The sequence below is a fragment of the Psittacula echo genome (genome assembly GCF_963264785.1).
Source record: "Psittacula echo genome assembly, chromosome: 6".
Lineage (NCBI taxonomy): Eukaryota > Metazoa > Chordata > Aves > Psittaciformes > Psittacidae > Psittacula > Psittacula echo.
The window spans coordinates 11,495,587-11,523,575 of record NC_137743.1 but is presented as its reverse complement, the minus strand read 5'-3'; the positions used below and the strand labels follow the sequence as shown (position 1 = coordinate 11,523,575).

At 38.3% G+C, this 27,989-nt stretch overlaps 1 protein-coding gene across 1 annotated transcript; it reads left to right on the top strand.

Annotated features, from left to right (window-relative positions):
* The first annotated feature begins 4 nt into the window (after positions 1-4).
* Positions 5-27,989, top strand: SMC3 (structural maintenance of chromosomes 3). Its single transcript, XM_080620762.1, has 29 exons — positions 5-162; positions 4,244-4,319; positions 5,821-5,859; positions 6,655-6,722; positions 7,098-7,169; positions 7,534-7,613; positions 8,190-8,268; positions 10,090-10,207; positions 10,722-10,897; positions 11,082-11,162; positions 11,367-11,531; positions 12,055-12,176; positions 12,590-12,803; positions 14,312-14,415; positions 14,637-14,736; positions 15,194-15,354; positions 16,689-16,830; positions 18,003-18,153; positions 19,815-19,969; positions 21,740-21,889; positions 22,101-22,259; positions 22,948-23,055; positions 23,457-23,565; positions 24,257-24,504; positions 24,619-24,831; positions 25,549-25,740; positions 25,916-26,093; positions 26,700-26,806; positions 27,114-27,989. Exons 1-29 carry the CDS (start codon positions 148-150, stop codon positions 27,183-27,185), a joined length of 3,654 nt encoding a protein of 1,217 aa, XP_080476888.1. The 5' UTR covers positions 5-147; the 3' UTR covers positions 27,186-27,989.

Below are 27,989 nucleotides of genomic sequence, written 5' to 3'. Positions count from 1 at the left end.
GGGGCACTGTGCTGGGGAGTCTGAAGGGGTGACAGGAGGTGGCGACCCGGGGTCGCGCGGAGTAGTTGTACCGGGAAGAGACAGTGAGGGCGGGTCGTGCGGCGGCAGGAGGCACCAGGACGGACGCCTCTTCCATCCGTCGCAAACATGTACATCAAACAGGTAAGCCGGCGGGGTCTAAGCCTCCCGCCTGTGCGATGCGGCCTGGGCCTGCCTGGGTCGGTTTGGCCCGGCCTGCTCTGCGCGGTGGTAAGGGGGTCTTAAACCTCGGGGGGAGCGGCAGGGCCGGGTTCTGGCCCGCAGCAAGAGGTCCGCTGGTTGGTGGGCGGCCCAAAGGCCTGTGCTTGGTTTGCCGCTGCCCTGGGGGTCGGGACTGAAGTTCTTGCTGAGGGGAAGTATCCCCGTCCCAGTTCGGACAGCCCCGCCGTGTAGGCTAGCGGATGCTCGGCTTCCCCCGGTTCCCGTGGGTAGCTTCAGTGAATACAGGTGTGAAGTGGCGTTGGGGGAGGCCCTTGTAAGACTTGGCGGGCTTTGCGGGGCCCTTTGGACGGGGCAGCCCTGTCGTCCTGGCCGCGGCCTAAGGTCGGGAGGCTCCTACCACTGTGGGGCTTGTAGACAAAGGGCTCTCCTAAGCCGTTCGGCGGCATTTTTCAGTTCAGCTGTTGTGGCTTCTCTTTTTTTTTTTTTTTATCTCTACATGTGGTTTCATTGAGGGAATTTGTCTGTGTTTTGGGTTTGAATTAAAAACTGGTCCTGTCTGCCCCTTTCACCAGGAGAAACAACAGTTACTGTTTCTGATGCCTTAGGCCCCCGGGCCCCCGGCACGGACCGTATAACCTGTTATATATTTTGTCCGTGATGAGCAATCTGCAGCTGTCGTTCAGTTAGAAAGAAGGTCCTTGTCTGGACCTCTTCCAAACCGCTTTTGAGATTCGGGCGATCATCAATGTTACTTCTATAGTATATTCTTGCATAGTATGCTATAGTTGAATTTTTATGGCTATTTTTATACCGTTGCCTGTGCATGGATTCTCATTTCTCAGTGGGCTCAAAATTGACCTGTCTTTCTGACAGCCTGCAACTCTATTAAGATGAATACTTTATCATGTTTGAAAGTGTGTGTTCTACATAAAAATCCGGTTTTCATCAACTGTTTGGCTGTCCAGGGAGTGTTTCAAATGCCTTTTGATCGTTTTTTAGTAAATCACTCTGTCATTGCAGGTGCGCGCATTCCATTAAAGTTTTTGAATAAGAATTCTTGTTTTTCAGGTTTGAATTGCACAAAAGTAATAAGTAGTAGTGAAGATACATAGAATCAGAGTAAGGAGTCCAAATTATGTCAGAACAGGGGAAATAAGTTTCATCTGGAAAAAAAGAAATATAGGTGGCCAATAACCAGTACTGTTCAGGGAGCTATAGAAGATAGCGTAAGAAGGTGTGAACATGAGAATGAAGCAGATAAGGATGAATTTAGTTCTACCGGTATCCCTTATTTTGTTGTTTCCCAAAAATCATTCCTGGAGTTAAAGTTTAAACTATTTAAGTCTTAATCCGAGGCTATACAAGGCAATAAAGAAGTTAAGAGGCTTCAGAATATATAGGATGGGTGAAATGAGAAACTATCTAGGAAAAAACTTTGAGGGGCTGAAATGATGTTCAGTCTCCCTGTATCGTACTCTTTTGGTGCCTGAGTATGTGAGTGGTAGAAGTTTGTGCTTCTATAGGAGTATCCAAGAAATAATGACCTTATTGGGTTGGGTTTACCTTTTTGTAGAGATTTTCAGGTTCTTATGAGAATAAAGGAGGTGAAATATTCCATTCTGGATATTTTTAGGATACAGGTAAAAATATAAATAAAAATTTTATATTAAAAAATATAGATAAATATAAATAAAATAAAATATAAATAAATATTTTATAAAAATATAAAAATACTAGAGACTATTTTCTGCCTTGAAATATGATCAATCAGGAAGCAGCGTTGTTTGCCAGATGTGGTCTGTCTGTGTTTGGGTCTTTTTTTCTAATTACTATTATTATTTATTTTTAAAAAATCAAGAGTAAGTGAACATAGTTGCTATGGCCTAGAGGCCTGGAGTTGGTGGCAAGACCTGAGTGAGATTTGCTGTTCCTCTTTTTCCTTTGAAAGCCACTGGTAGTGAGGCAGAGCTTACTATTGCTGCTATCATCTGGAGATGAGGCAGACTGTTTAGGGGAGATGGGGTCTCTGTTCACAGCCACAGTGACTGGGTAGTCTTCAGTTCATACATTGTCTTAAACTTTCTGTAGTTTGGTCCATTAAATTCTGAAATCCTTAATGACTTCCAATATGGGTGCTTTGAATTTAGATGAGTACATGTATGAAATGAAAACTATATCTTGCCCAAGGAGAGGGAGCACAGACAGCTGCAATTCAAAAAGGTTTAGATAGGCAAGGTAGTTGGAGGAAGTTATATTGGAAGACTCTTCCTTTTCAAAAATTGCTGTTGCTTAGGTCTGATGTTTGATGGTCAAGGATTAGTAGTTTTCTGCCTACCTATATACTTAGCTTCAGATTCCAGTGATAATCTTGCAAAGAGGATTTGACAAGCCGTACTGCCTGGGAAGAAAATGGCTCTGTGATGTCTGACTGAAAGTTAGCTAATTTCTTTAAGGTTTATTTCATTTCAATTTTTATGAACTCCAGTGTTTGATTTGCTGTCTGACATGGCATTTTCATTTGGTATTAATGAGATGGTTTTAATCCATTAGTACAAACAGGTGGTAAGAAGAGTTTTCTGTGATAATCCATGATAATGGGCTGTCACATAATGGGAGAAAGACTTAAGACCGAACTTGGTGTGAATAAATCAGGGCACTTTCTTTTCCCAGTCTTTTGTCTGTTGAACTTTATGGACAGGATTTTTTCCCCACCATTACTATAGCATGCTACCAGTCCTATGCCAGTGATTTGAAGATACTTGTTTCTTAAGTTGCTCAGGTGTACAGTCAATGCAGGCTTTTGTAGTAGGGGGGAAAGGCTTGCTTTAATGTGTACAGTATTACTTCTAGGCTTTTTGCTCTTTTGTATGTGCTTCTCAGGTACCAAGTATAATGCTCATCTTCTGGAATATGGACTATATTCGAAGATGTGAAAGAAAACAGAAAATGGAGATGGGACCATACACCTTTACAAACAAACCAAAGGCTAAATAATTTCATATTCTAAGTTTCAGCAGTAAGAAATATTTTGTAAGATGCTTTGCTGTCTTCCTAACAAGTTCATGATAGCTGTCATGGTGAAACATTGGCATTATTTGAACAATATCTTGCTTCTTTTGGAGAAGAGCTGGGTGAAGGACAATGATGAAATGTCAGCTCTCATCCTTTTGTAAGTGTTCTTGCTGAGAGATCTGCAAACATCAAAAGTTTCAAGTGGCTGATGTGTTAATGGGCAGAGCTGCTGTATAGTATTTCAGCTTTAATGTTTGGAAAAGGTTGCTTAATGCTTGAACGTGTGTGCTGGATGTTGGACCACTTTGCTGCTGTGCAGCACGCAAGTATTAGGATATTGTCATTCTGTACTTACTATGTTCCTTGGCCTGGTAAACCTCACGTTGTAATGGAAGAGTTGGAATTTGACATGCTGCTTCTAGTTTGCCATATGGCTCCTGAAGTTAATTGTGTAGGTTTATATTTGTCCATTTAGGAAGTGAATTCAGTGGAACCAAGTTATTTTGCTTTTTTAACTTTCCCCTTTAGGTTGCTCAGTAAAACAACGTAAGATTGTATTGCATATAAAATAACTAGAGTCTGGTATAATTATTGCAGCCTGCAATTGCTCTGCTTGGAGAGTTTGCAAATGAAATTCTCATGCTGTGTGTGGATTGCATTATAAAAATTAACTATAAATCTGACCCTTTAGGGTAAGTATTTGTTATATTGGGGCTTTCTTTCCTGTATCTAATATTTGATACAAATACATTTTCTTGAGTGGTTTGTTACAAAAAGACTCTCGGAACTTTCACTGTGCTTTGGCCTAGAAAAGGACCAGCATCTCTTGTAATGCGGGGAGAAAAATCTGTCCCTAAAGTGATGCTTAGGTGAGGGGCAAGTTTTATGATACAAGTTGCTGAAGGTTGGAGTGCGTGTGGGAAGGGTGGGGGAGATCAAGTACAACTGACAGGAAATATTCTGTAAAATCTTATAGTCCAAAGCCTCAAGAACAGAGAGAACTTTATTAAAATAACTCTCTTCTCATTAGGTGATCATTCAGGGCTTTCGAAGCTACAGGGACCAAACCATTGTGGACCCATTCAGCTCAAAACACAATGTCATTGGTAAGTTTGATACTTTTAACATAACTGGAGCTGCACTGTTCTTTCAGATGATGTTCGCATCAGAGTCCTTTCTAGTTTTTAATAATCTGCCTACATTTGTTGACGGTATTTTCTATTTCAGAAACTTCCTTCCAGTTACCTGTAACATGTCACAAGGTATATTCCACTCACAAAGCAAAGTAATGGTACTGTGTGCTTTTACGGTGACAGTAGTATGTCTGACTCTTCAGAATTGAGTGAAGTCTGTCAGCTCCTTCATATGTGCAGATCTCTTATCAGCTAGGCCTTCCTTAAAGTCTGGCCTTGCAGGAACAGCAGCAGGGAATTTGTACAGGATTCTTTATGTGTGTGGAAGCATGATCATTTTTAATAAGCAAACACACTGGCTACTGTAAATGGCTGCAAAGAAGATGATCCTCTTTCTTCCAGCTTTGGAGGGATGAATTTCTGGAATGTGGACTGTCAAGAAGTATAAGTTTGAAAGTGTAGCTTCATCAATAACACCCAATCTATCAGTATATGTTGTTGTCCACCAGTCTCAAGCCTCTTCCACTTTTTTTTTTTTTTTTGCCCGTCGATGCCTTGTCATGCCTTTTCATTTGCATTGACTTTAGTGATTGTGCAGCAACTTTGAGACTGCTGACACTACAGAAACTGTCAATTTTGGACATAGAAACTTAGCAGTCAGGATTTACACTGAGAGTGGAAAAAAGTGGCTATGACTTGAATAGCGTGTCCTGTTCCGTAATGTTACTTCAGCAGGAGCTAAATCTATCCATGTATTTGTGTTTTTAAAAGGTAAAAAAAATCTGGCTTCATTATTTTTTGCCTTTTTAAAGTCCTTATAGTAATCCCAAGTATTTTTGGGGATGAAGTGAATCCAGAGGGCATGAAGGCAAGAAGGGATGAAAAGCCTGGCATGTTCATTACTGTTGGAAGGCAGGCGGTTCAAACATTAATGCATTAGGTGCTGATCTTAAAGATAAGACAGTGAGCTCTGCTGGAACACATCATGATTACTGTATATAGTGTAGTGCAGTGTTCTTCTGCCTTTTTTTTTTTTAAGTAGAAATAGTACTACTTTTTTTTTCTTTCAAACAAAACATTGCTGAATCAGCTACCTGAAATTCATAAAAGACACATGTTTTCCTTTGGTTAAATGTAAAGAATTGGTGCAATGCCCAGAAGAATTTGATTTAGGTCTACTGTTCTTACCTCACCAGGAGATCAGTATTAAAAAGAAAAGGATGGGAATAAGTAGGATTGACTGTGGAATAGTATTGGAGTTTGTAAGTCATTGTAATGTGTTTGAGTGGTGAAAGGGCTACTCTCTTGTTCTCAGACACTAAGTAATCCACCTACTAAGTTTGCCTTATTCTCTTGAATTTTTTATTGGCTGTATTATATTTGAGTTCTGTTCTTGAATATTTATATGCAACATTTAATGCAGCAGCGTTAACCTATGTCAGCTTGAGGTTGTACTTTGTGTTTTAATTTTCAGTGGGAAGAAATGGATCTGGGAAAAGCAACTTCTTTTATGGTGAGCATGGATTTCTTAATGTAGTAGCATGGGAATGCTGATGCTACCAGGTTTCTCTGTTTTTGCCTGAAGTTGGTTTACCAAATGTTCCGCCTCAACAAGGAGTGACAGATTGGTAGTTATTTGACAGTGATTGAGGGCAGATGTCAATGCACTTGTCTGATACTTACCTTCAGTTTTTTTCCCTGGTATTTGGCCTCTCTTACTAAGGGCCTTCTAGGACTCATAAATGACAAAAAATATTTACAGGAGGGAACTGATTCTAAAAGTCACCCCTCTTTGAAAGCTGATTATGATATTTGGAGTTGCTCAGGACATTCTTAGTGGCTAAATTCTGAGCTGGTTCTATACTAGTACGGCACAGCTTATGCAACCTTTTAATGTAATGTTATGAGGGGGATTTTGTGGGGTTGGTGCATCAGTGGAGGAGCAAAGGTGCCAGTCAGAGGTGTTGGTAGCTTTGTGATGGTAATCTTTATAAATTGTCAAGTGTTAAGTATTTTAGCAAGATTTTTAGCCTGTGTGCTGTCTATTTGTAGAGGAAAGCTCATGAATTCCTACTTGTGCAGGATTGTTAAAGCTTATGTAGTAAAACAGTTGCGGTGGTGACGATGAGACAGAGTAATTCTGGTGTGCAGCAGGCTGAGTGACTTAATTAAGTGACATTGTAAGATATTAGAAGTGGCATGACTGTACTATACAGCAGGAAAACAGTATGTTTTGAGTTAAAGAAACTGCTGCATATCTCCCTGAAGGAAAGAATAAATCTTCTGTTTCTTTACTATTTTATTACAGCAATTCAGTTTGTCCTCAGTGATGAGTTTAGTCATCTTCGTCCAGAGCAGAGACTGGCTTTGTTGCATGTAAGTGAAGCTGTATAACACCAAGACTAAAGAATAAGCTAATGTGTTTGAATGTTACTGCAAAACTGGTAAGTTGCTGGGCTGTGGCTGTTTGAAGCCAATAATTTTAAAAGCATCCTTAAATATTTTTTGTTTCCCTTTGGCAAAAGGGAATTTATTACAAAGTAGCTGATAATACATGCTGGTGAATGTGTAGCCCAGACTTTCAGAAATAAAAAATAGGTATTGGATCTACATAGATGCTCTTGGCTTTCAGATGTAAAGGGGGCTTTGGATGTAAAGGGGGCAGCGCGATTGTCAGGAAAAAGGGGAGGTGAATGAGCTCAAAATCCTTCTAAAGTGGAAATTATCTAACCAAAATATCTCCTTCTTTAGGAAGGTACAGGCCCTCGTGTTATTTCAGCCTTTGTGGAAATTATTTTTGACAATTCGGACAACAGGCTGCCGGTAAGTTGAAAATGATACTTGGGAAATAGACCATAATTACTTCTGGTAATCTCAGGATTACAGAAGTCTTTGTTAAAATAACAGCTTTTATAGAATTGTAGAATGGTTTGGGTTGGAAAGGACCTTAAGATTATTTAGCTCCAACCCCCTTGCCATGGGCAGGGACACCTCACTCTAGACCATGTCACCCAAGGCTCTGTCCACCCTGGCCTTGAACACTGCTAAGGATGAAGCGTTCACAACTTCACTGGGCAACCTGTTCCAGTGTCTCAGTCAATTTTGGTAGAAAGTGCCATAAATGTTCTGGATTAGTTATACGAACTTACTGCAAGCAGTTTAATTTACTGGGTTTTGTTTCCTTAAGATTGATAAAGAGGAAGTGTCACTTCGCAGAGTCATAGGAGCCAAGAAGGACCAGTATTTCTTAGACAAGAAAATGGTGACGTAGGTACTTCTTTTCCTTAGCTGAATGCAATTGGTAGTATTCTTGTGAAATTCTGTAGTCAAACCAAACACTTGCATCTCTAGCCTGAAATACATTTATTCAGTTGTATAATACTGAGTACTGGTAGTTTGACAGCAAAGACATCAGTCCTTCTGCAGTAGACTGCAGACTTTGAATTTGCAGTTTAATCCAGTCATTAACATAATGCATAAGTGTTTATATAGTATTTCTCTCAGGGCTTTTTTTAAATAAAAGAGTTACCAGACTTCAGGTTGCTTCATATCCTATCCTTCCATGTGATATATTTACCTGTATTTGCCCCCCTTTGCTTCAAGGTGCTTCTTTCTTAATCTCTCTAATGCTATAGTATTTTTGATAGTTTTCCCTTTTTGTTCTGTCATTTAATTTTTGAATTAGCTATTATCAAGTAAAGAAGCTTCTTCAGAGCATGCATTGCATTAAAGTGATTATAGCATGTGATGGATAGTTGTGATAGTTTTTCGTTGTGATACTGAATTTTTACAGCTGTCACTTTTACCATGAATGTTTTTAATAGTTTCACAATAACATTTCAGGAAAAATGATGTAATGAATCTTCTTGAAAGTGCTGGATTTTCTCGCAGTAATCCCTACTATATTGTCAAACAAGGAAAGGTAAGATTCTCCTTCACAAAGTGGAAGAAATCACTGTCAAGAATATCCTGTTTCCTGAATCATAGAATAGTTAGGATTGGAAAGGACCTTAAGATCATCTAGTTCCAACCCCCCTGCCATGGGCAGGGACACCTCCCACTAAACCATGACACCCAAGGCTCTTTCCAACCTGGCCTTGAACACCGCCAGGGATGAAGCATTCACAACTTCCCTGGGCAACCCATTCCAGTGCCTCACCACCCTAACAGTAAAAAATTTCTTCCTTATATCCAATCTAAACTTCCGCTGTGTAAGTTTGAACCCATTAAGCCTTGTCCTGTCACTACAGTCCCTAATGAATAGTCCATCCCTAGCATTCCTATAGCCCCCCTTCAGATACTGGAAGGCTGCTATGAGGTCTCCATGCAGCCTTCTCTTCTCCAGGCTGAACAGCCCCAACTTTCTCAGCCTGTCTTCGTACGGGAGGTGCTCCAGTCCCCTGATCATCCACGTGGCCCTCCTCTGGACTTGTTCCAACAGTTCCATGTCCTTTTTATGTTGAGGACACCAGAACTGTACACAATACTCCCACGTATTTTGTTATTGCAGAAGTAAACCAAAACCTAAATCCATTTTAGTTTGAAGCAGTTCTTGTAGATGCTGCTTTTGCAAATATTAGTGTTTTAGTAGTTTGTCCTTTTTAAGAAAAAAAAAGTTTTAATGCCTCTAATGTTGATGTTTAGAGCAATGGGGTTTTTTCATAGTAATCTTTGCAGTCTCGTGCTTTTCTGTATACTCGAATAAAAACCTTAATTTCTACCACTATTTCAGTGTAAATCTATAGATTTCTGGGCCTTAAGATGAGGCTATAAAGTAATTGAAGAAAATTCTAAGAGGCTAAAAATGCTGTCAGTGGATGATGAATGGAAATATATTTGGAAGTACCAAAAGTGAAAACACAGCAGGGAATGGGCTTACAGCATGGCCTGGTCTTCAAGACCCAAGTAGCTTACCAGGGCTTTCAAAGACCAAAGGTCTGGAGACACCGGGCACACAGGGTGGGACACCATGGAGCCACTGATAACTGTCAGCTTCAAAAGATTACTGAAAGGCATACTTCAAAGGGGAATGAAGGAGATTTGAGGAGTGCTTGATGGCAGAGATGCTGACCCAGCAGTACAGTCTCTCATGTTTATCAGGATAAATTTTCCCAGTTAGCTGAGCATGTGTATTTGGAAGAAAGCTTCAGCTGGAAGTCATACGAATGTAGTGGGGATTGATTCATATGACTCTTACTGCCACAATACACATACTGGCTTTAATAAAAATTAGAAACAAAAAAGGATGCAACCACTGAAATTGTGATGAATGGAAGTGAGTTTTTCATTGGGTTTAGTTGTATGACTGATTTAATGTTGGATTAATGAGTGTTTCATGACCTGAATTATCCCAAGATTTATAACTGCTACATTTTGGTGTGGCTTTATGGAGGTGTTTAAACTATTTGGTTTAGCACCAGGACTTAAAAGCCCAAACCTGAGTTTCTTCACATATAGCTTTGAGTGAGTAATGACCTCTACAGTGTACATTAACACTAGTATCTTGAGTTTTAGCAGTAACTGGTACCATTTGAAGCCCAACAAAATTCATTATAAGCAAAGTAGTTGCTATCCTAAAGTAATTGCCTCAAAAGAAAAGTAGTGCAGTATATACTAGATATCTGAGTCTTCCTGCCAAAACCTCAGGAAAGCAGGCACAGCAAAAAAAGTGCAGTCTTCAATCTCTTGTGGTTAGCCATACATCTAGAGCAGGCTATTGAAATCATTGATCTTGAATTTTCAGATCAACCAGATGGCCACAGCACCTGACTCTCAAAGACTGAAGTTACTAAGAGAAGTAGCTGGTACAAGAGTGTATGATGAGCGCAAAGAAGAGAGTATTTCACTAATGAAAGAAACAGGTAAAAATTGTTGAATAAATGAATGTTTTATGCCACAGTAGTTATGTTGACTCTAAAGGTTTATGGCTTTTTCAGTAAAGCTAATTGCTAGATAGGTTTTACTTGTGGTATGTTATCTGTAAAGGTTTAGTAAGTGACTTTGTGTGTGCTCTTATTACCAAAACTTTTTAGCAGAGCTAATAGGGATATTTGTACTGTTCACAACACACAAGTGATGCCACCTGGCAGTGATCCAACAGTCAGCTAGGCAAACACTGATGTTTATGTAATACAGTCTATAATCATTTTAAGTGTGTGAGCCAAGAGAGTACACGCTTGTGTACATGCTTTACGTAACTAGTATTAACAATTCTGCTGTTGGGATGCTTTTTTGGAGAACTTCTGGACATGGTTTCTCCTTTTCAAATTTCATAACTGTTGACAAATAATCATGGAAGGAGATTCACTAGCTCTAAAGGCATAGGAATGTATTACAGTGTTTAACTGAACTTCAATCTTGTCATCTTTTCTAAAGAGGGTAAGCGAGAAAAGATCAACGAGTTGTTGAAATACATTGAAGAGCGACTGCATACCCTAGAAGAGGAGAAAGAAGAGCTGGCGCAGTACCAGAAATGGGATAAAATGAGGAGAGCATTGGAGTACACCATTTATAATCAGGAGCTGAATGAAACCCGAGCTAAGCTCGATGAGGTGAAATAGCTTGTCTAATACGAAATACAGCGTGAGCTGTTGATTTGCTTTTTGACACTTTTCTTTACATTTCATGGTAGAATCCGGTCAGTATTCTTCACTAATTTAACAAATTATATTCTTCCTGGAACTGCTACTAAGCCAGAATCTTGTTACTTAAGCTATTGGTGATATTTCCATACAGCTGTCTGCCAAACGAGAGACAAGTGGAGAGAAATCCAGGCAGCTGAGAGATGCACAGCAAGATGCTAGAGATAAAATGGAGGTAAGAATACTTCTAACAGGGGCTCTTCAGAGGTGTGTTTTGCTTTGTGGGTTTTCTTGAGGGTGGTGGAGGTGGTCTAAAGCCATGTGAAATTCTGTTTTATGTTTTCATCCCATTTATAATGGATCTTGATCTACTTAATAACAATCTTGTGGGTTTTTTTTGATCCTGAAGCGTGTTTAATACACTACATACTTTGCCTAGGAAATAGAACGGCAGGTTCGAGAACTGAAGACAAAGATTTCGGCAATGAAAGAAGAGAAAGAGCAACTTAGTGCTGAAAGACAGGAACAGATTAAACAGAGGACTAAATTAGAGCTGAAGGCTAAAGACCTGCAGGATGAATTAGCTGGCAACAGTGAACAAAGAGTACGTAACAGCAGTGAAGTTTTAAAATGCTACTGGCATGAGGTAGCGTAATTGTGCATTTAAGATTTGGTTTTAGACTGCTGCCTTTCCTTATCTTCTAAGGTTTGCTGGACAGATGCCTTAGTTTTTATGATGTCCTTAATGTGCTTCTAGGGAATGTAAACATAGACTCCTGTGTTATGATCCTTTATTTATCACCCTGCATGTTGCAAAATAAAACATCTGTAATTTTTTTGATCTTAAGTGATGCAAGGACGGTTTTGTTTGTAGAACTAATTTAAACTTGGTTGTTTGGCCCATGCAGGCCTTCCTTGCTTGCATAGTTTAGCTTCTTGAGAATGCTTCGTTTCATCTCTCTTTACTGTCCCCATTAGAACTGAATTCACTTCTGTTACACATCGAAACAGTGTAGAATCAGAGAAGCAATGGCATCTCACAATTAAATTATTCTTTAGAAGTGTGAATTTAATAGTACAGTTCCTGATATTACCTAACTTTAAATACTGCTTTGTTTGACTTTCAGAAAAGACTGTTAAAAGAGAGGCAAAAGCTTCTGGAGAAAATTGAGGAGAAGCAGAAAGAATTAGCAGAAACGGAGCCAAAATTCAACAGTGTAAAAGAAAGAGAAGAGAGGGGAATTGCTAGGTCTGTAGTATTCTACAGTGGGGCATCAAAGCATTTTTTAAAGATACCGTCTATACTATGCATATGTGCAGTTAACTCAGAGCTGTACTTGTTGTATGAGGATGGGGTAGCTATATGTACATACAGATGGTCTGTAAAAATCTACCTTTATGGTTGTGGGGGAATGGTGTTTGGTGACATTAACTTTTAAACTTAACCATTTTTGTGGGCTCTTGTGGGTTTCCTGTTTTGTGAAGTCTTCTGGATAATTTTATGGTTTATAATGTGATGCTTTTCTTTTTGTTAATGATTTGGGGCTTAAATTTTAGAGCCTGGTTTGACACTTCTTGGAAATTCTTATGGTAATTCTTAATGCTTGTTCTTAAATTCATGATTTCTCTATAATACAGAATGTCTTTCCCTTCTCAAAATAGACTTGCACAGGCTACGCAGGAAAGAACAGATCTTTATGCAAAACAAGGTCGAGGAAGCCAGTTTACTTCCAAAGAAGAAAGGGATAAGTGGATAAAGAAAGAACTAAAGTCTTTAGATCAAGCCATCAATGACAAGAAGCGGCAGATTGCAGCTATACACAAAGATTTAGAGGATACAGAGGCAAACAAGGAGAAAAACTTGGAACAGTACAGTGTAAGTTATCAGCTTATTGTCAGTATTTTTGAGAGAAAGGTTAAATGCTCAATCTTATCTTGGACAGTGAGATTTTAGTGCCTGTTTATAGGGAATTTGAGACTTTCTGGTTGGGTGTAATCTTTTACAAAGTGAAGACAACTGCATATAAATGCTAAACTCCCTTTAACACTGCATCCCACTACTCTGTATTGACTTTTTCTGGTATTTTCTCTGAAGCGTCGTCTGTATTGATTGTTTTCACTCTTCTCTTTAATTTTCCCTAAACAGAAGATCTGTTAAACTGTGCTGTAGACACTGCACCTTTGCATGACTGTGGCTGGGTAGAAGTTGCATCCCTATCCGTGTTAGAAGATTCATCTCTCTGAGTATTATCTGTGTAACTTTTAGATGTGAATTTTAATTCAGAGACAGCTCTTGCACTGGAAACATAGCAGTATAATCCAAAAATATCGCTCCTGCTTGGAGCTACAGGAGTGAAAACTCCTGCACTTATGGTGAGAGAGCTCCAGTGCCACTATATTGTGCTGAGAGACAGTGTTCTTGGTCTTTGTGTAATATATCTACCAAAATGGAGGATCAGCCTGTTGGTCTAGGAATGTAGTTGTACAAAGACAGTGGTGTTCCACTAAGATACTGTTTGGATTAGCAAAGTAATGATTCGCTGAGTTGGTGAATGAAAGAAATGGCATTTAATACTGACACTGTAATTGTACTGCTCAATAGGAGTTCTGTAGAATTGAAGAGGTTAAATTAGAAAAGGCTTTTGATTCCTGTTAAAAACATATCTTAGTTTTCTTTTTCTCTGTAAGGAAAGTCGATTTATGCTTAGGCTAAGAGCTGTAGAACTTTTGTTGTTCAAAGGGGAGGTGTCTTGGGTGAGAGCTTGGAAAGTTATGTTGGAAAAACTTGGCTCTGCTTTGAGAACACAACTAGTCCTTTTGTATACAGACAACTATGAAAACATCTGAGTGCTAGCTAGCCTTGAGCTGCTTGGAAAATGGCAAGTGTTAAACGAGAAAGGAAAGAAGTCTGTGCATTGGCTTAAACAGCACGCTGCTGACAGGAGCTGTGGTAAAGTACTAGTACTGCTGGAGAATTTTGACTAACAGCAGTATGGCGTGGTACGCAAGACTGGTATACGTGTTCCTATCACAAATGCTACTTTAGACCATGATTGCAGTTATTTGTGTGATAGTTACTGTTCAGAGTTAGTCCCTTACCCTAACTGAGACATTCCCCTGTAAATAGCCACTGGCACAGTTCAACTTAGTACCTGTCTTGCAGTCTGCTTGATAATGTCACCTTGTTACTGCTTCCTTACAAAGACGTATTTATTCTTAGTGGTTTTTCAGTTTCTTGTAAATTATTTAAAACATTTGTAGGAATTGTTTCTGAATTTTCAGTAATAATTTAATATTGACTAAAAGAAAGATATTTTTTTTTTTTTTTTTTTTTTTTTTAGCAGAGTACGTTGTAGCTTGATTCTGTTCTGTTCTTTGTATTAGAAACTGGACCAGGATCTTAACGAAGTGAAGGCGCGTGTTGAAGAACTGGACAGAAAATACTATGAAGTGAAAAATAAAAAGGATGAACTACAGAGTGAAAGAAAGTTAGTAACTAATTGAAATATCTCTGAATCTCAGTTAATGTGAAGGACCCCAACTGTGTAGTTGTTAACATGGCGTGTAGGTATGTTTTTGAAATCTAGCCATGTATGAACTCCTGCACTTCTCATTCCCCTTGGATTAGCGGTCTTTGAGAATAATAATAGTAAGAAAATCTTCAGACTTCATTCACACTTAAAATGTTTTTATTTCTTTTGTTCTGTAGTTATCTGTGGAGAGAAGAGAATGCAGAGCAACAAGCTCTTGCTGCAAAACGAGAGGATTTAGAAAAGAAACAGCAGCTTCTCAGAGCAGCAACAGGAAAGGTAATACCCCATGTATTTGAGAATTCCTTGTGGAAGCTTTTCTTCTCAAAGGACAAGTCATAGTCATATCTCAAATGACAGTTAACTTCTTTTGTTTGTGGTCTTAATGTCATATTTAAGATGGACAAATTATATTTGTGAGTGGAATTCTTCAAATATTTGTAGCTCTAGAACTCCTTGGAAATAAGTTTTGTAAGGTCAGGGTCATTGAGGAGAGAGCCGAAAATGGGAAATGTGTACTTTTGATTTCTTTTTGCTTAGAGAAAAAAAAAAAAAAGGCCCTGAAAATGGTGGACTGACATTGAAAGTATCTTCCATATTGAAGTATCTTCCATTAGAGCTATGGGTTAGTTAGCAGAAACTTGACAAAAAGCAGGCTGGAACTTTGACAAAGTTAAAGGTAAAATGGACATTACATCTCTTAATTGCAGTACAATAATGAGTTGTATTTTAACAGGCCATTCTGAATGGGATAGACAGCATAAACAAAGTTTTGGAGCACTTTCGTCGAAAAGGCATAAACCAGCATGTTCTAAATGGCTATCATGGTATTGTGATGAATAACTTTGAATGTGAACCAGCTTTCTACACCTGTGTTGAAGTTACTGCAGGGAACAGGTAATTGGCTCTTAAGTAAAATTTAAAGCAGCTGCAGTGTGACAGTTATTGGTGCCAGTTGCTACTGAAATTTTTATTCTTTTGAATTTGAGCTCGTGTCCTTTTTTGGTTAAAGTGCCTTCTGTATAGCATGATTGTACTGCTACTTCTTTGAGAAGGAGCTAGGAAGAATTCTGCCTGTTTAAAAATGAGTCTAGCTGCTCATAATCTTGCTTAAAGAAAAACCCAATACCTAAACGAAAACCACACAGGGACCCTAAAAAAAGGCCCCAGACCCACACTTCTGACACTTCCCAGAAACTTACCAGAAGGATTGATGGTGAGGCTGAGCCATATTGAATAAAATGGGTGGCATCTTCCAGTGTGATGAATTCTACAGTAAGCAGTGCTAATGTTTTAATGGTTAACAGTCAGTAAGAATTATTTCACTTACAGTAGAAAATCTCATGAATGTGGATGGTCTCTTAACTGTCAACCTGCTATTTAAAAGCTATCTGAAAAGACTTTGAGTGTCAATGAGTCTGCGTGTAACGTGTTCCAGAAGTAAGTGCCTGATGGGTGATCCATCACTTCCTGCAGCGTTTGACACTTCAAATTAATATAAATTGTCTTTTTGAGTGATCAGTCCCCTGTTCTAATTCATGAGTAGTCATACAAATTCTTGCTTTAATGAAATGTAGATAGTGGCATAAAGGCAGGTAAGAGGACAGAGGTGACATGTTCTTGCAAGCTGTCACAAAGAAATGTTGATGCTACAGCAATTTGAAATGCTGTCCCTCTTCTGTGTCCCTCACCTGTGTCTGCGTGAATAAACGTGTCTCTTCAAAGTGCTTCACAGATCTCTACATCCTCTTGTGCCCCATAGTTTACAAAAAGCAGTAACAAATTGTAGCTCAGCTTGCAAAAGAAAGGTAGCTTCTTTCAATCCCTCTTCTGCTAGTCCCAGTCATGCACTGAGAGGTAGATGTGGTCTCTGTTAATGGTGTAGAGAGGCATAAGATGCGAACTCTAAATCCGTGAAGAGGGGGATGAATATTGTATATTGATACAAGGCTTGCAGTGGAGGCAAAAAAGGCTGTGCACAGACTCTGTATGCATACTGAACTGCTTTTGTGACTTGAGGGTGGAGTGTGAAATTCTTGGCTGATCCCATTTTAATGACAGTGAATAGAGTGCATCCACTTGCTTATTCTAAGGCACGGACTCAGAGAGAAAATGGAATACAGCTTTATATTTGTTACTTGCTGGTACCTATATGCTTCCTCTTCCCACAGAAATATATTAGTGTTTTCAGCACATTAAAGTTTTGCTTATTTGTTGGGCTTGTTAATTAGGTTGTTTTATCACATTGTGGATTCTGATGAGGTCAGTACAAAGATCCTAATGGAATTTAACAAAATGAACCTTCCTGGAGAAGTTACTTTCCTCCCTCTGAACAAGCTAGATGTGAGAGATACTGCTTATCCTGAGACTAATGTGAGTTTGAGTTCCTTTCAAACCTTCCTCTACTTGAGAATTACAAAGCCTGATGTTTGGAATTGTTTGTGTGTATTGCTTATTGCCCACCACTTGCTTTACTGGTGAATGTCTGTAATAAAATACTTCTAATGTATGCTTCTCAATGTAAAAAAACCTCTGCTATAGGAAAATACTTTCTTACCAGGTATTTGCTCCTTAAAGTTTAACTTCACCTTTATAAGTAAATAAATGATACTAAAAAGTGGTAGAATTTTATTGTAGCCTCCTGCCATGGGCAAAAGCTGAAGAGCCATGTTAGGTGTTACAATTTCTCAAAGTTACTGAAAATGAGTTGGGGTTTCTTAGATTTAAAAATGCATAAATAAACCTTCAGTGACAACAATTTAAAAGTAGTTCTGAAATAATTTCAAGAAAATACCTGCTCTTACTTGAAGTTTTAGCAGTGAGTTGTGTAAATGTTGGCTGCTTCCTCCAATATTCATGGTAGAATAAGATCTTTAAAATAGACTCTTTTTTTCCCCTCAGATAAATACAGGAAAAAAATAGGAAACAAGCATACTTGTAGTGTGCTTATTTTGGAAGGGCTTTCCTAGGAAAACTATGTTAATGTTTGTGTCCTGCCCTGTACAGAAAGGAGTAATTTCTTTAGTGGAAAGCATTTTTACTGCCAATTTGTGATCTTTACTAAATTGTCTCAGTAGCAATTGATCAGATTGCTCAATCCTCAGATGAGATTCGTGACACACTCTTAGTCAATTTAAGGCTACCATTAAGCGCATAAAACACCAAATCTTGCATTTGATTTCCATAGAGTATTTGTGTTTCTTGGGAATGTTTCGTCAGTGTGTCATCCTTCTACCAACTGATACCTGTTTTTTTCCAATGTATCATTCACACTATTGTGCTTTTGAGATCAGGGTTTGTCATCTTGTATGTAAATAATGATACACACAGCCCCAGAAGTCTTCATTTGAGAAGATTATTGACTGTGAAGCCAATTCAGTGAATATGCTATGCTAAACTTTCAGGCTAGAGTGTATTCCATTTTACTCTTGGTAATAGTTCCTTTTTTCCAGGGATCTCTTGAATACTGATATATTAATTAGTTGCAATGTATGTACCATATTTGTATCAGTATGTTCTTCTCATTAAAATCACTGTCATTTCAGGATGCCATTCCTATGATCAGTAAACTGAGATACAATCCAAGATTTGACAAAGCTTTCAAACATGTTTTTGGAAAGACTCTAATTTGTCGTAGCATGGAAGTGTCTACCCAGCTGGCCAGAGCTTTCACTATGGATTGTATTACTCTGGAAGGTAAACATTGCAATTTTATGAGTCATTTACTGTAAAAACACAATCCCTGAAATGTGAGGCTCATTAAACATCGTCTGTTAGTGTTGACAAAATCAGGTTATTTTAAATAATAGTGTTCTTGACTGAGATGTGCAAGGATGCACTTGGTTAAGTACATGCTTCATAGTATCTAGAATGTTTTGGGTTCAAAAAGACCTTAAGGTCATCATCTAGTTCCAAGCCCCTGCCATGAGCAGGGACGCCTCACACTAGACCATGCCTCCCAAGGCTCTGTCCAGCCTGGCCTTGAACACTGCCAGGGGCGGAGCATTCACCACTTCTAAATACAGAATTTCTTCACAAGCTGTTGAATTTTCTTATGATCTAAAATCAGTAGCTATTGTCCCTCCATCCTGAGAATTGTAAAGCAGATTAGGTCTGAATTTGTCTAATTTGTTTTATCCAATTTAACAGGCATTTATTTTCTGCAAACTCAAACTAGTGTTTGGGGTGTGAGTATACAGTCTTAATTACTGAGAAGTCCAAGGTGAATTCTTCTCTGTACCAGACACATTTGCATGTTATGTTCTCTGAAGTAATCTGTGTCTCTTGTCAGTTGCCTGGAGGGCAGATTCCCTGCAGTCATATTGTTGTCTTTTTGTCTCAAAGTTAATATGAAAAACTTCCTAAGGATGCCTGAGGAGGAAATGATTAATTTTTCAGGAAAAGCATACTCTACAAGCCACAGATGCTGCTAATTACTCGGCTCCCTTGTCCCTCTCACAGAAGATCTGAGATTACTATGTGTGTTTTTTTTAACTGGTAGTGCTCAACATTTTCATTTTCCCCTTCATGGAAATATTTTTTTCCTCAGAGCTGCATGGTTTCACAAGTTAATTCAGAACAAGCAAAAAAATTCAGGTAATGTTTAAAGGAGATCATAGAAGGAGATCATACTTAACCTGGCAGGGGAGACAACATGATCGAGCAGGTTTTCTCAGGGCAAGGCTCATCCCTTGCATTCTGGGTGTGCTGACCCCTGTGATTTCCCCAGATGTGGGAAACTTGACTGCGTAATTTGTGGTAGTGGGGGACTGCTTTTATTTTTTTTTTTTTTTCATTTTTGGTGTCCCTGCCCATGGCAGGGGGATTGGAACTGGATGATCTTAAGGTCCTTCCCAACTCTTAACTATTCTATGATTCTAAGTCTGCATTGGTCTTGATAAAGGAAATGCACTTTAAACTGAATATAGGCTCATAGAATGATTTGGGTTGGAAAGGACCTTAAGATCATCTAGTTCCAGCCTGCCATGGGCAGGGACACCTCAGAACGTGTCACCTAAGGCTCTGCCCAATCTGGCCTTCAGCACTGTCAGTGATTTACCACTTCTTTGGGCACCCTGTGCCAGTGCCTCACCACCCTCACAGTAAAGAACTTCTTCCGTATATCTAACCTGAACTTCCCTTGTTTGAACCCATTACCCCTTGTCCTGTCACTACAGTCCCTGATGAAGAGTGCCTCTGCAGCATCTGTAATTGCTGTAAACATATATATGTGATTCCTGATACCGATGTGGTGTTAGTTGAAATGTTCTAGTTAATCGGAAGAGTTGTATTGTATAAAGTGCTCTGAACATATGGCCAGTGTATAGTGTGCAGTTAATGGTATGTTATTCTCTTAGGTGATCAGGTCAGCCATCGCGGTGCTTTGACTGGAGGTTACTACGACACCAGGAAGTCTCGCCTTGAATTGCAGAAAGATGTTAGAAAGGCAGAAGAAGAACTTGGTGAACTCGAAGCAAAACTCAATGAAAACTTACGCAGAAACATTGAAAATATCCTTTTGTTCTTGGGGAAAGCTTACATGATGACAAAGCTGATGTTTTGCAGTAATAGATGGAAAAAAAGTTACTAACTTTTCTTAGTGTTATATGTTAGTTGTGGCATTTCTTTTGACTGTTGCTTGTACAGCCTGGTTCTGTATGGCACTGTAGGGATTTTAGTTAACAAACAAATGATAAACCAGAAACAAACAAAACCCCTGCTTTTGAAAAGTGATGTATGACCAGTGAAGGTAACAGATTTTAAATCACGTCTGTTGTTTTTTAGATTAATGCAGCTAATTAAGAAATAGTTTCTATACCACTCCTGTTAACTTGCTGGTGAAACTTCCATTCTGGAAAAACTTGACTGAAAAATAGTAATTGGAACATACCTTTTCCAGTAGCTTGCTTCAGAGAGTGTCTGGCACTGTAGGCTTCAAGAAGAAAGGAGCTTTAGTGATTTGTCCCTGTTAAAATTTGACCTTGATCCTTAAAGCTTAGAAATGAGGTTAAACCCTACAGTATGAGGGTTTCTGTTCCTTTTAGGGTTGTTGCATTAACTCCTATACCCAGATATCCTTGTTATCTGCATTAATTTTCACAGCTTCATGTGACTCATGCAATATTTTTAGTACTTGTGTTCTGAACTGGTATGTTGCACAGTCCATTTGCACTATGGGGAGGAGATGGAGAGCACTATATTATAATTAAACTCTGAGCTGCATGACAGTTCAGTCTTTTCAGCATCTTTGTACAAGTATTCAAGTAACTGTCACCTTTTTCTCTAATCTCTTTAATGCTACAGTGTCCATGAATTCTAGATATTGAATCTCAAAAGGACGAGGGACACTTACTCAGTTTTTTCCTGCATTATGCAGGTCATTCTGCCCCTTGAACTAAATTCATTTGTTTTCTGACCTGCAGCAATGCATTAGAGACATTTTTGGGCAGCAGATAAGCAGAACACTGAAGCCTGTGCTTAGATCTGCACCTGATTAGCAGAACTTTAAAAGTACGTATGTACCTTGTTAAGTCAGTGGAATAATGTCAAAATGGCCTGTTAAACATGACTTAAATAGACTGAATCTGCCAACTGGCTTTGCATGCACCAGCAATAATGAATACCTTTCACCCTTCTTGTTACTTCGTGTAGGCAATGTGCAGGACCCAGTTTGTGTATCTACAATTATGTATTTCAGTGTGGCGTTTTCACTTAGATATTTTCTAAAGTACAGATACATAGGCATATGGTTTTAAAAAGATTTGTGCAGAAAGTATTTTTAACACTACCCCTACCCCTAGTGTGCATTGTACAGGTAGCATGTTTTCTGTAACTAGGAATTCAACTAGGAGCTTGAATTCCTGCTGATTGTAGTTAAATTACCAAATGACCATAATCCCTTTGGTTCAAGTATAATTGAACAACAGGGACTGCTGTTCTGGAACTGAGAAATCTTTCTTGCTATCATGTAAGTCAAAATCTTCAGTAAGCCCTGAGTTTCCCTTACAAGTTCATATGTATCCCTGTGTTTTTCTGAGTGCTGCATTGTAAAATGAACAACCAAATGAAGCTTTCCTTGTTTGTTCTTTGTGTTGATGAGTTGTCCATGTTACTTTTGTTGATGATTCTTGATTTCTCCCATCCAACTCAATATTTATGGGTGTTTTGATTGTTTTTTATTTTGATGGCAGCTGAATATGCCAAACAATATCAGTTGTCAGTACTAGTAGGTATAACATGCCTTTTACAGCAAGGACAGAGTTTTCCTTAGCCCACGGTATGGATTAACAATGAGATTGACCAGCTAATGAATCAAATGCAGCAAATTGAGACACAACAGAGAAAGTTTAAAGCCTCTCGAGACAGTATTTTGTCAGAGATGAAAATGCTGAAGGAGAAAAGGCAGCAGTCTGAAAAGACCTTTATGCCTAAGGTATGGTATGGGGATACTGAAAGCTGTTACTGGTTTTATATATAATTGTTTCACTAAGATTACTGTTAAACTTGCCTTCCTTTCTGTTTAACGTCATAGTGTGAAAAGATGACTAGAGATATGTCACCAAAATACATTTATGTAAACAGAAAATTCATATAAAGTTAGAGATTGCTCTGAGGAATGATTCTGTCTCATACCTGTTCTGTAGCAACGCAGTTTGCAGAGCTTGGAGGCAAGTTTACACGCTATGGAGTCAACTAGAGAATCACTAAAAGCAGAACTGGGGACTGATTTGTTGTCTCAGCTCAGCCTTGAAGACCAGAAACGTGTGGATGCTCTTAATGATGAAATTCGCCAACTACAGCAAGTAAGGAAGTGAAAACGTCTTGCCATTAAATGTTGTACCTTTCTTTTCAATAAACTTATTTTTGTCCTTTTGTATGAAAAGTCACTTATGAATACAGTGTAATCGGTGTTTCATCAGAAGTCGTCAGGCATGTTTGGAGCTTACTCACCTGCAAAGTGTATTTGCGTGTTTTTCTCAAAGGCTGGGTGAATTTTCCAAGCTGTATTTTGTGAGAGTTATGACTACATACGTTAGAATCATTAGTTTCCTTGCTCCTGGTCTTGGGACTTTACAAAAATAAATGTTTAGGTATCATCTGAAAGAAATGATGAACAGATTGGGGAAAATAGAACAATGCCTTTAAGCACCTGGGAGGCAAAAATGAAGGTTTTGTCTAACATCTGTGTTATTGATAAAGTGCCACTTAAATATAGGCTGTAAAGCTCTTCCAGGCTTATGAATTGGATTCAGATGCTAATACAGTTTAAGAAACTTACTGATTTGTACAGTTGACTTTTACACTAAATAACTGTACTAATACTTACCATTTGGTTCTTTTCTACTTTTAACTGTGTGATATTTTGTGCAATTCTGTGTGAGAACAGTGTGAAGAACAGGGTTTGGTTTTTGTCTTTATTTTTTAACAAGTTAAAAATGGATTTTTAGGAGTGAGATAAGGCAATTAATACTTTCTTTTTTATTTTCCCAGGAAAACAGACAGCTTTTGAATGAGAGGATTAAACTAGAAGGCATTATCACAAGAGTTGAAACATATCTCAATGAGAACCTGAGAAAACGCTTAGACCAAGTGGAACAAGTAAGAATTTTCTCTTAAATATGCTTTTACAATCTGTTTGTTTATTTTTAGGCCTTTAACGTGGTAATCATTTGATCAATAGTCATTCATTACCCTGCATTAACAGTGGTGGGTTTTGCTTACCTATGTACAAACAGAGTTGAGTGTTTTACTGAAATTTCAGCACAGTATATTGGGCATGTGAATTTTTGTCACATCCCATTCTAAATACACAGCCTTTATATAAACAGGACCATCATCATGACATATTGGTTTGAAAATCGAACTATTCTCTAAAACTGTATTAAAATAAATACTTAATAAAGTTATTTGTAGAGTAGCAGAAGATAACTTGTTTGTCTGGCTTACACTTTTGTTTACCCTCTGTGCTGAAGCTTGGTGGCATTTACTTTGTCCCATAGGAACTGAATGAGCTTCGAGAAACAGAAGGTGGCACAGTTCTTACTGCCACAACATCGGAACTTGAGGCTATCAACAAGCGAGTGAAAGATACACTGGCACGGTCAGATGGTTGGTAGCATCATTTCTTCAGGGTTTTGAAAGTTCACACGTACCATATTTGAGTTTAGACCCTAATATGAGATGTAATCATTAATTTCAAATGTGCTGTAGTAGTTACATAGGGCGTAACAGATTTTTGGAACTCACTTCAATGAAACAAGATTTTGTGCATGTCCTACATCAAAGGAAGTGTCCACAGTTGCACACTGTAATATCAATAAGTATGTGTTGGTGATAACAGGCTTCTGGGCATAGTACTTTTGAAGCAACCTTCATATAAGCATTATCTTGTGTAGTTCTTGAATTTTGTCTAACCTGTCTAAACCCAGGTTACTGTCAAATAGCAAATAGCATCATAGAATCATAGAATAGTTAGGGTTGGAAAGGACCTTAAGATCATCTAGTTCCAACCCCCCCTCCCTTGGGCAGGGACACCTGACTGAAACTTTTTTACTTCTCTTTCTAGACTTTAACAATTTAACTTTAGTACATTTGTCAGGGTTTTTTTTTTAAAGCCATATATACTTCTGGTGAAAAAGAGAGCAATTTTGAGCTTTTTGTCTTACAATTGACTTTGTACTCAATATTTTTCTTTAGGTTATCTTTTTGTTTTATAAATATTTGACTGAGTGATTGCTGACTTCATGCAGGCATGTAAGACTTACTACTTTGGGTTTTGTGCTCTCACCCGATATCTCAGATCTGGATAATTCCATTGACAAAACAGAAGCAGGAATTAAAGAGCTCCAGAAAAGCATGGAACGCTGGAAGAACATGGAAAAGGAGCATATGGATGCCATTAACCATGATACTAAAGAACTTGAAAAAATGACTAACAGGCAAGGCATGCTCCTCAAGAAGAAAGAGGAATGCATGAAGAAAATCCGAGAGTTGGGTTCACTTCCACAGGAGGCTTTTGAAAAATATCAGACATTAAGTTTAAAACAGGTAATAAGTGTGCTTGGTTTCATTACCTGAAGTATTACTGTCACAAACATCTTATGTGTCAAATGTGGCTAGAACTGCAAATCATTTTGATACTTCAATGTTTTCTGTTTACAGTTGTTCCGCAAACTGGAACAGTGCAATACAGAACTGAAGAAATACAGTCACGTGAATAAAAAAGCGTTAGATCAGTTTGTGAATTTCTCAGAGCAGAAGGAAAAATTGATAAAAAGACAAGAGGAACTGGATAGGGGCTACAAATCCATCATGGAACTAATGAATGTCCTTGAGCTCAGGAAATACGAGGCTATTCAGCTGACTTTCAAACAGGTAACAAAATGGCAACAATTGTAAAGATGCTGGGGCTGAAATCAAATTGTCCCATTATGTAGCAGCTGTATGTAGCAGCAGATATTAAGTACATCTGTAATAGCAGAAGCTACTCTCATGTAATGAGGTTTGTGGGGCGTTTAAATACTGATAAAGAAATAGGCTGGCATTTTAAGCAGGTTGTATTACCAAGATCATAATCTTGGTTGTATTACAACTCTAGCTTTACTTTAAACATCTTGGATTCATCAGGAAGGAAATACATCTGTACTATGTACAGCCCTTAGCGGGAAATGTCTGGTAAAGAGCTCTGCACCAAATCCATTTCCCAGATTTAGTGAAAGTAGTTCCTAGTGTTAACAAAGAGTCTTAAATACAAAGTGCATTAAGTATTCTCTTAAATGGTCATTTGCTTAACTGAGATCTCATCCGAAGTTTACTGAAATAAATCATACTTGGTTTTGCTGCTGTTCTATGTTAATTTACCATTTTCCTGAAAAAAATCACAAAAATTTTCATACTACAAGAACAGTTGGTTTAGATGCTTTCAAACCAAGCTCTGTATAACATATGTTTCTCACTTCTAATTCTGCTTACGATGAATGTAGATCTCTGCTTTGAAGCAGATTCATAGTGTGAACATATAAAAACAGCTGTTGTCTGCATTGGATTTCACTACGTAAAAATGAGCTGGTGTATTGACTGTTTCTCTTTTAGGTGTCAAAAAATTTCAGTGAAGTATTCCAGAAGTTAGTCCCTGGTGGCAAGGCCACGTTAGTGATGAAGAAAGGAGATGTGGAGGGGAGTCAGTCCCAGGATGAAGGTGAAGGCAGCACCGAGAGTGAAAGGGGATCTGGATCTCAGAGCAGTGTCCCATCTGTAGACCAGTTCACTGGAGTTGGCATAAGGGTAAGGAAAAATACTTGTGTTTCATTACTCAGGAGTACTCCAAATACTTGTTTAGATTGCTGTTTAACTGTATTTTTAAAAAGCAGTGTTTAATTGGTCCTGTTTATTTACTATAATAGGAAGACATGTTATGGTTTAATTTAAAAGGCATCTTGCTACTGCGTTGTTTTCTTAGGTATCATTCACAGGGAAGCAGGGTGAAATGAGAGAAATGCAGCAACTTTCAGGTGGACAGAAATCCTTGGTGGCCCTAGCCCTGATATTTGCTATCCAGAAATGTGATCCAGCTCCATTTTACTTGTTTGATGAAATCGACCAAGCCTTGGATGCTCAGCACAGAAAAGCTGTTTCAGGTACCTGTCTGCCTTTTATTCATCTTCATTGTGGTTGAAGGTGGTAGTTCGTCATCTTATGTCTAATATTTAAAGTAAAAGCCTTTAGTTATAAAGCGCATTTTTTAATACCCCAAAATTAGACTTTCTTAGAATAAGACTTTGAAAGCTTCAGAAGGCACCAAGTTAAAGTCTTTAACTTGGTGCCTTCTGAAGCTTTCATCAACTTTGTTTTAGGTAGAAGCTCTGTATTGTCTACTATGTTTAAAGGGACTCCTTAGTATACTTCAGTGTGGTGGAAATAGCCCTGGTATTACGTGTAGTTTCGTTTAATAAAGATGAACTTTTAGATCATTGTGTCATTGGTAAAGTGCTTACTCTGGTTTTAATCAAAGAAGTTTTAATACCCGACTGAGTTTGCTGAGTGGCTGTATTTCTCAGAGTTGATACCGGAATTAATGATGATACTTAAAAAGCTGGTATGGATCCTTTCTTGATTTGTGTTTTGTTTTAATAACTGAAACCTTGTTTTGAATAAGAAATAGCTAATTCTTTGCTTGCCTTATATTAAGACCTGTCCTGCTTCATCGAAAAGCTTACATTACTAAAAAACTTTTGTGTTTTTAGATATGATTATGGAACTAGCTGAACATGCTCAGTTTATTACAACAACTTTCAGGCCTGAACTGCTTGAGTCAGCTGACAAGTTCTATGGTGTAAAATTCAGAAACAAGGTAAGTATGTTACAGCATTTACTGGGAACCTTACCAGGTTGTGCATTTGAGACTTGATATAACAGGAGTTCAAAGTAGGATCAGTCTTATCCAGTGATGGATTTCTAGTCGTATCACAGTCTTGTGTAAAAGTTCTCTTCTTCCTGAAAAATACTCATGTCTCTATGGATGTCTCTTGTTGTGTTCTTTAGAAGAAATTAAAAGTCTGTTAATAGGCCTGCTGCTGAGTTTTGGAGCTTTCAGGAAAAATCTGTCTTACTGTGCAGCAGATACTGCAATAACTGTTGACTTCTTTTTGTTCCACCAGGTTAGTCACATTGATGTGATCACAGCAGAAATGGCCAAAGACTTTGTAGAAGATGACACCACGCATGGTTAACTGTACTTAACTGCTTGTTTGGAAGATGTGTATAGTGCTATGTTTATGCCAAGGACCTGTAAATTTGAAATAAGAAATATTTAGTCCTTGTTTAAAATAGTTTTTGAACATACATTTTAACCAAGACCCCAGAAGGATTAGTTTCGAAGCTTGAGTATCCATTTTGTCTCTGTTGCTGTATTTTATAAGATAACTGTTATGTTACCTTTATACAGTACCTGTAGTTTGGAAATCCTATTCTCTTCCCTCAAACCTTTTGTAAAGTGTCTGTTGCTGTTTTAAAGCTCTTCAGAAAGTGCTAGCTCTTCCTTCTTAAGTATAATTTTATTGTTTCTGTTGCCTCACATGATTTTTTTTTAATGGCTTCAATTAAAATGAATGGTTTTATTGCTGTAACTTGTATACCATAAGTTTTTGTTTTATATTGCCTGTCTTCAGAAAATTCCCCTGCGATGGAGTAAATGCTATTTGGTCATATTGGGCCTGCATATTTCAGCAGTATGAGACAAAGTAATTCTTTCAAGCCATTCTTTTCTTCTCCTCCCGCCCTGCTTTTACATAATGCCAAGGCCAGCAGAAAACTGCCCCAAATCTGAGCTTGTCAAAATTCTTAGTGTTCTGGTTCATAAACTGAAAAAAACCCAGTAAGATTCAGAAGATACTGAGAAGTCTGAAAAGACTCTAGAAATCTTATCAAAACAAATCGCAGCCCCCTCTTTTTTTCCTGGCACTGCAGCCAGTGTAACAATTCCTCCATCATATCCCTTCAGCCTGAAAGACCAGTGTAACTTGAGCCAAGTGCTA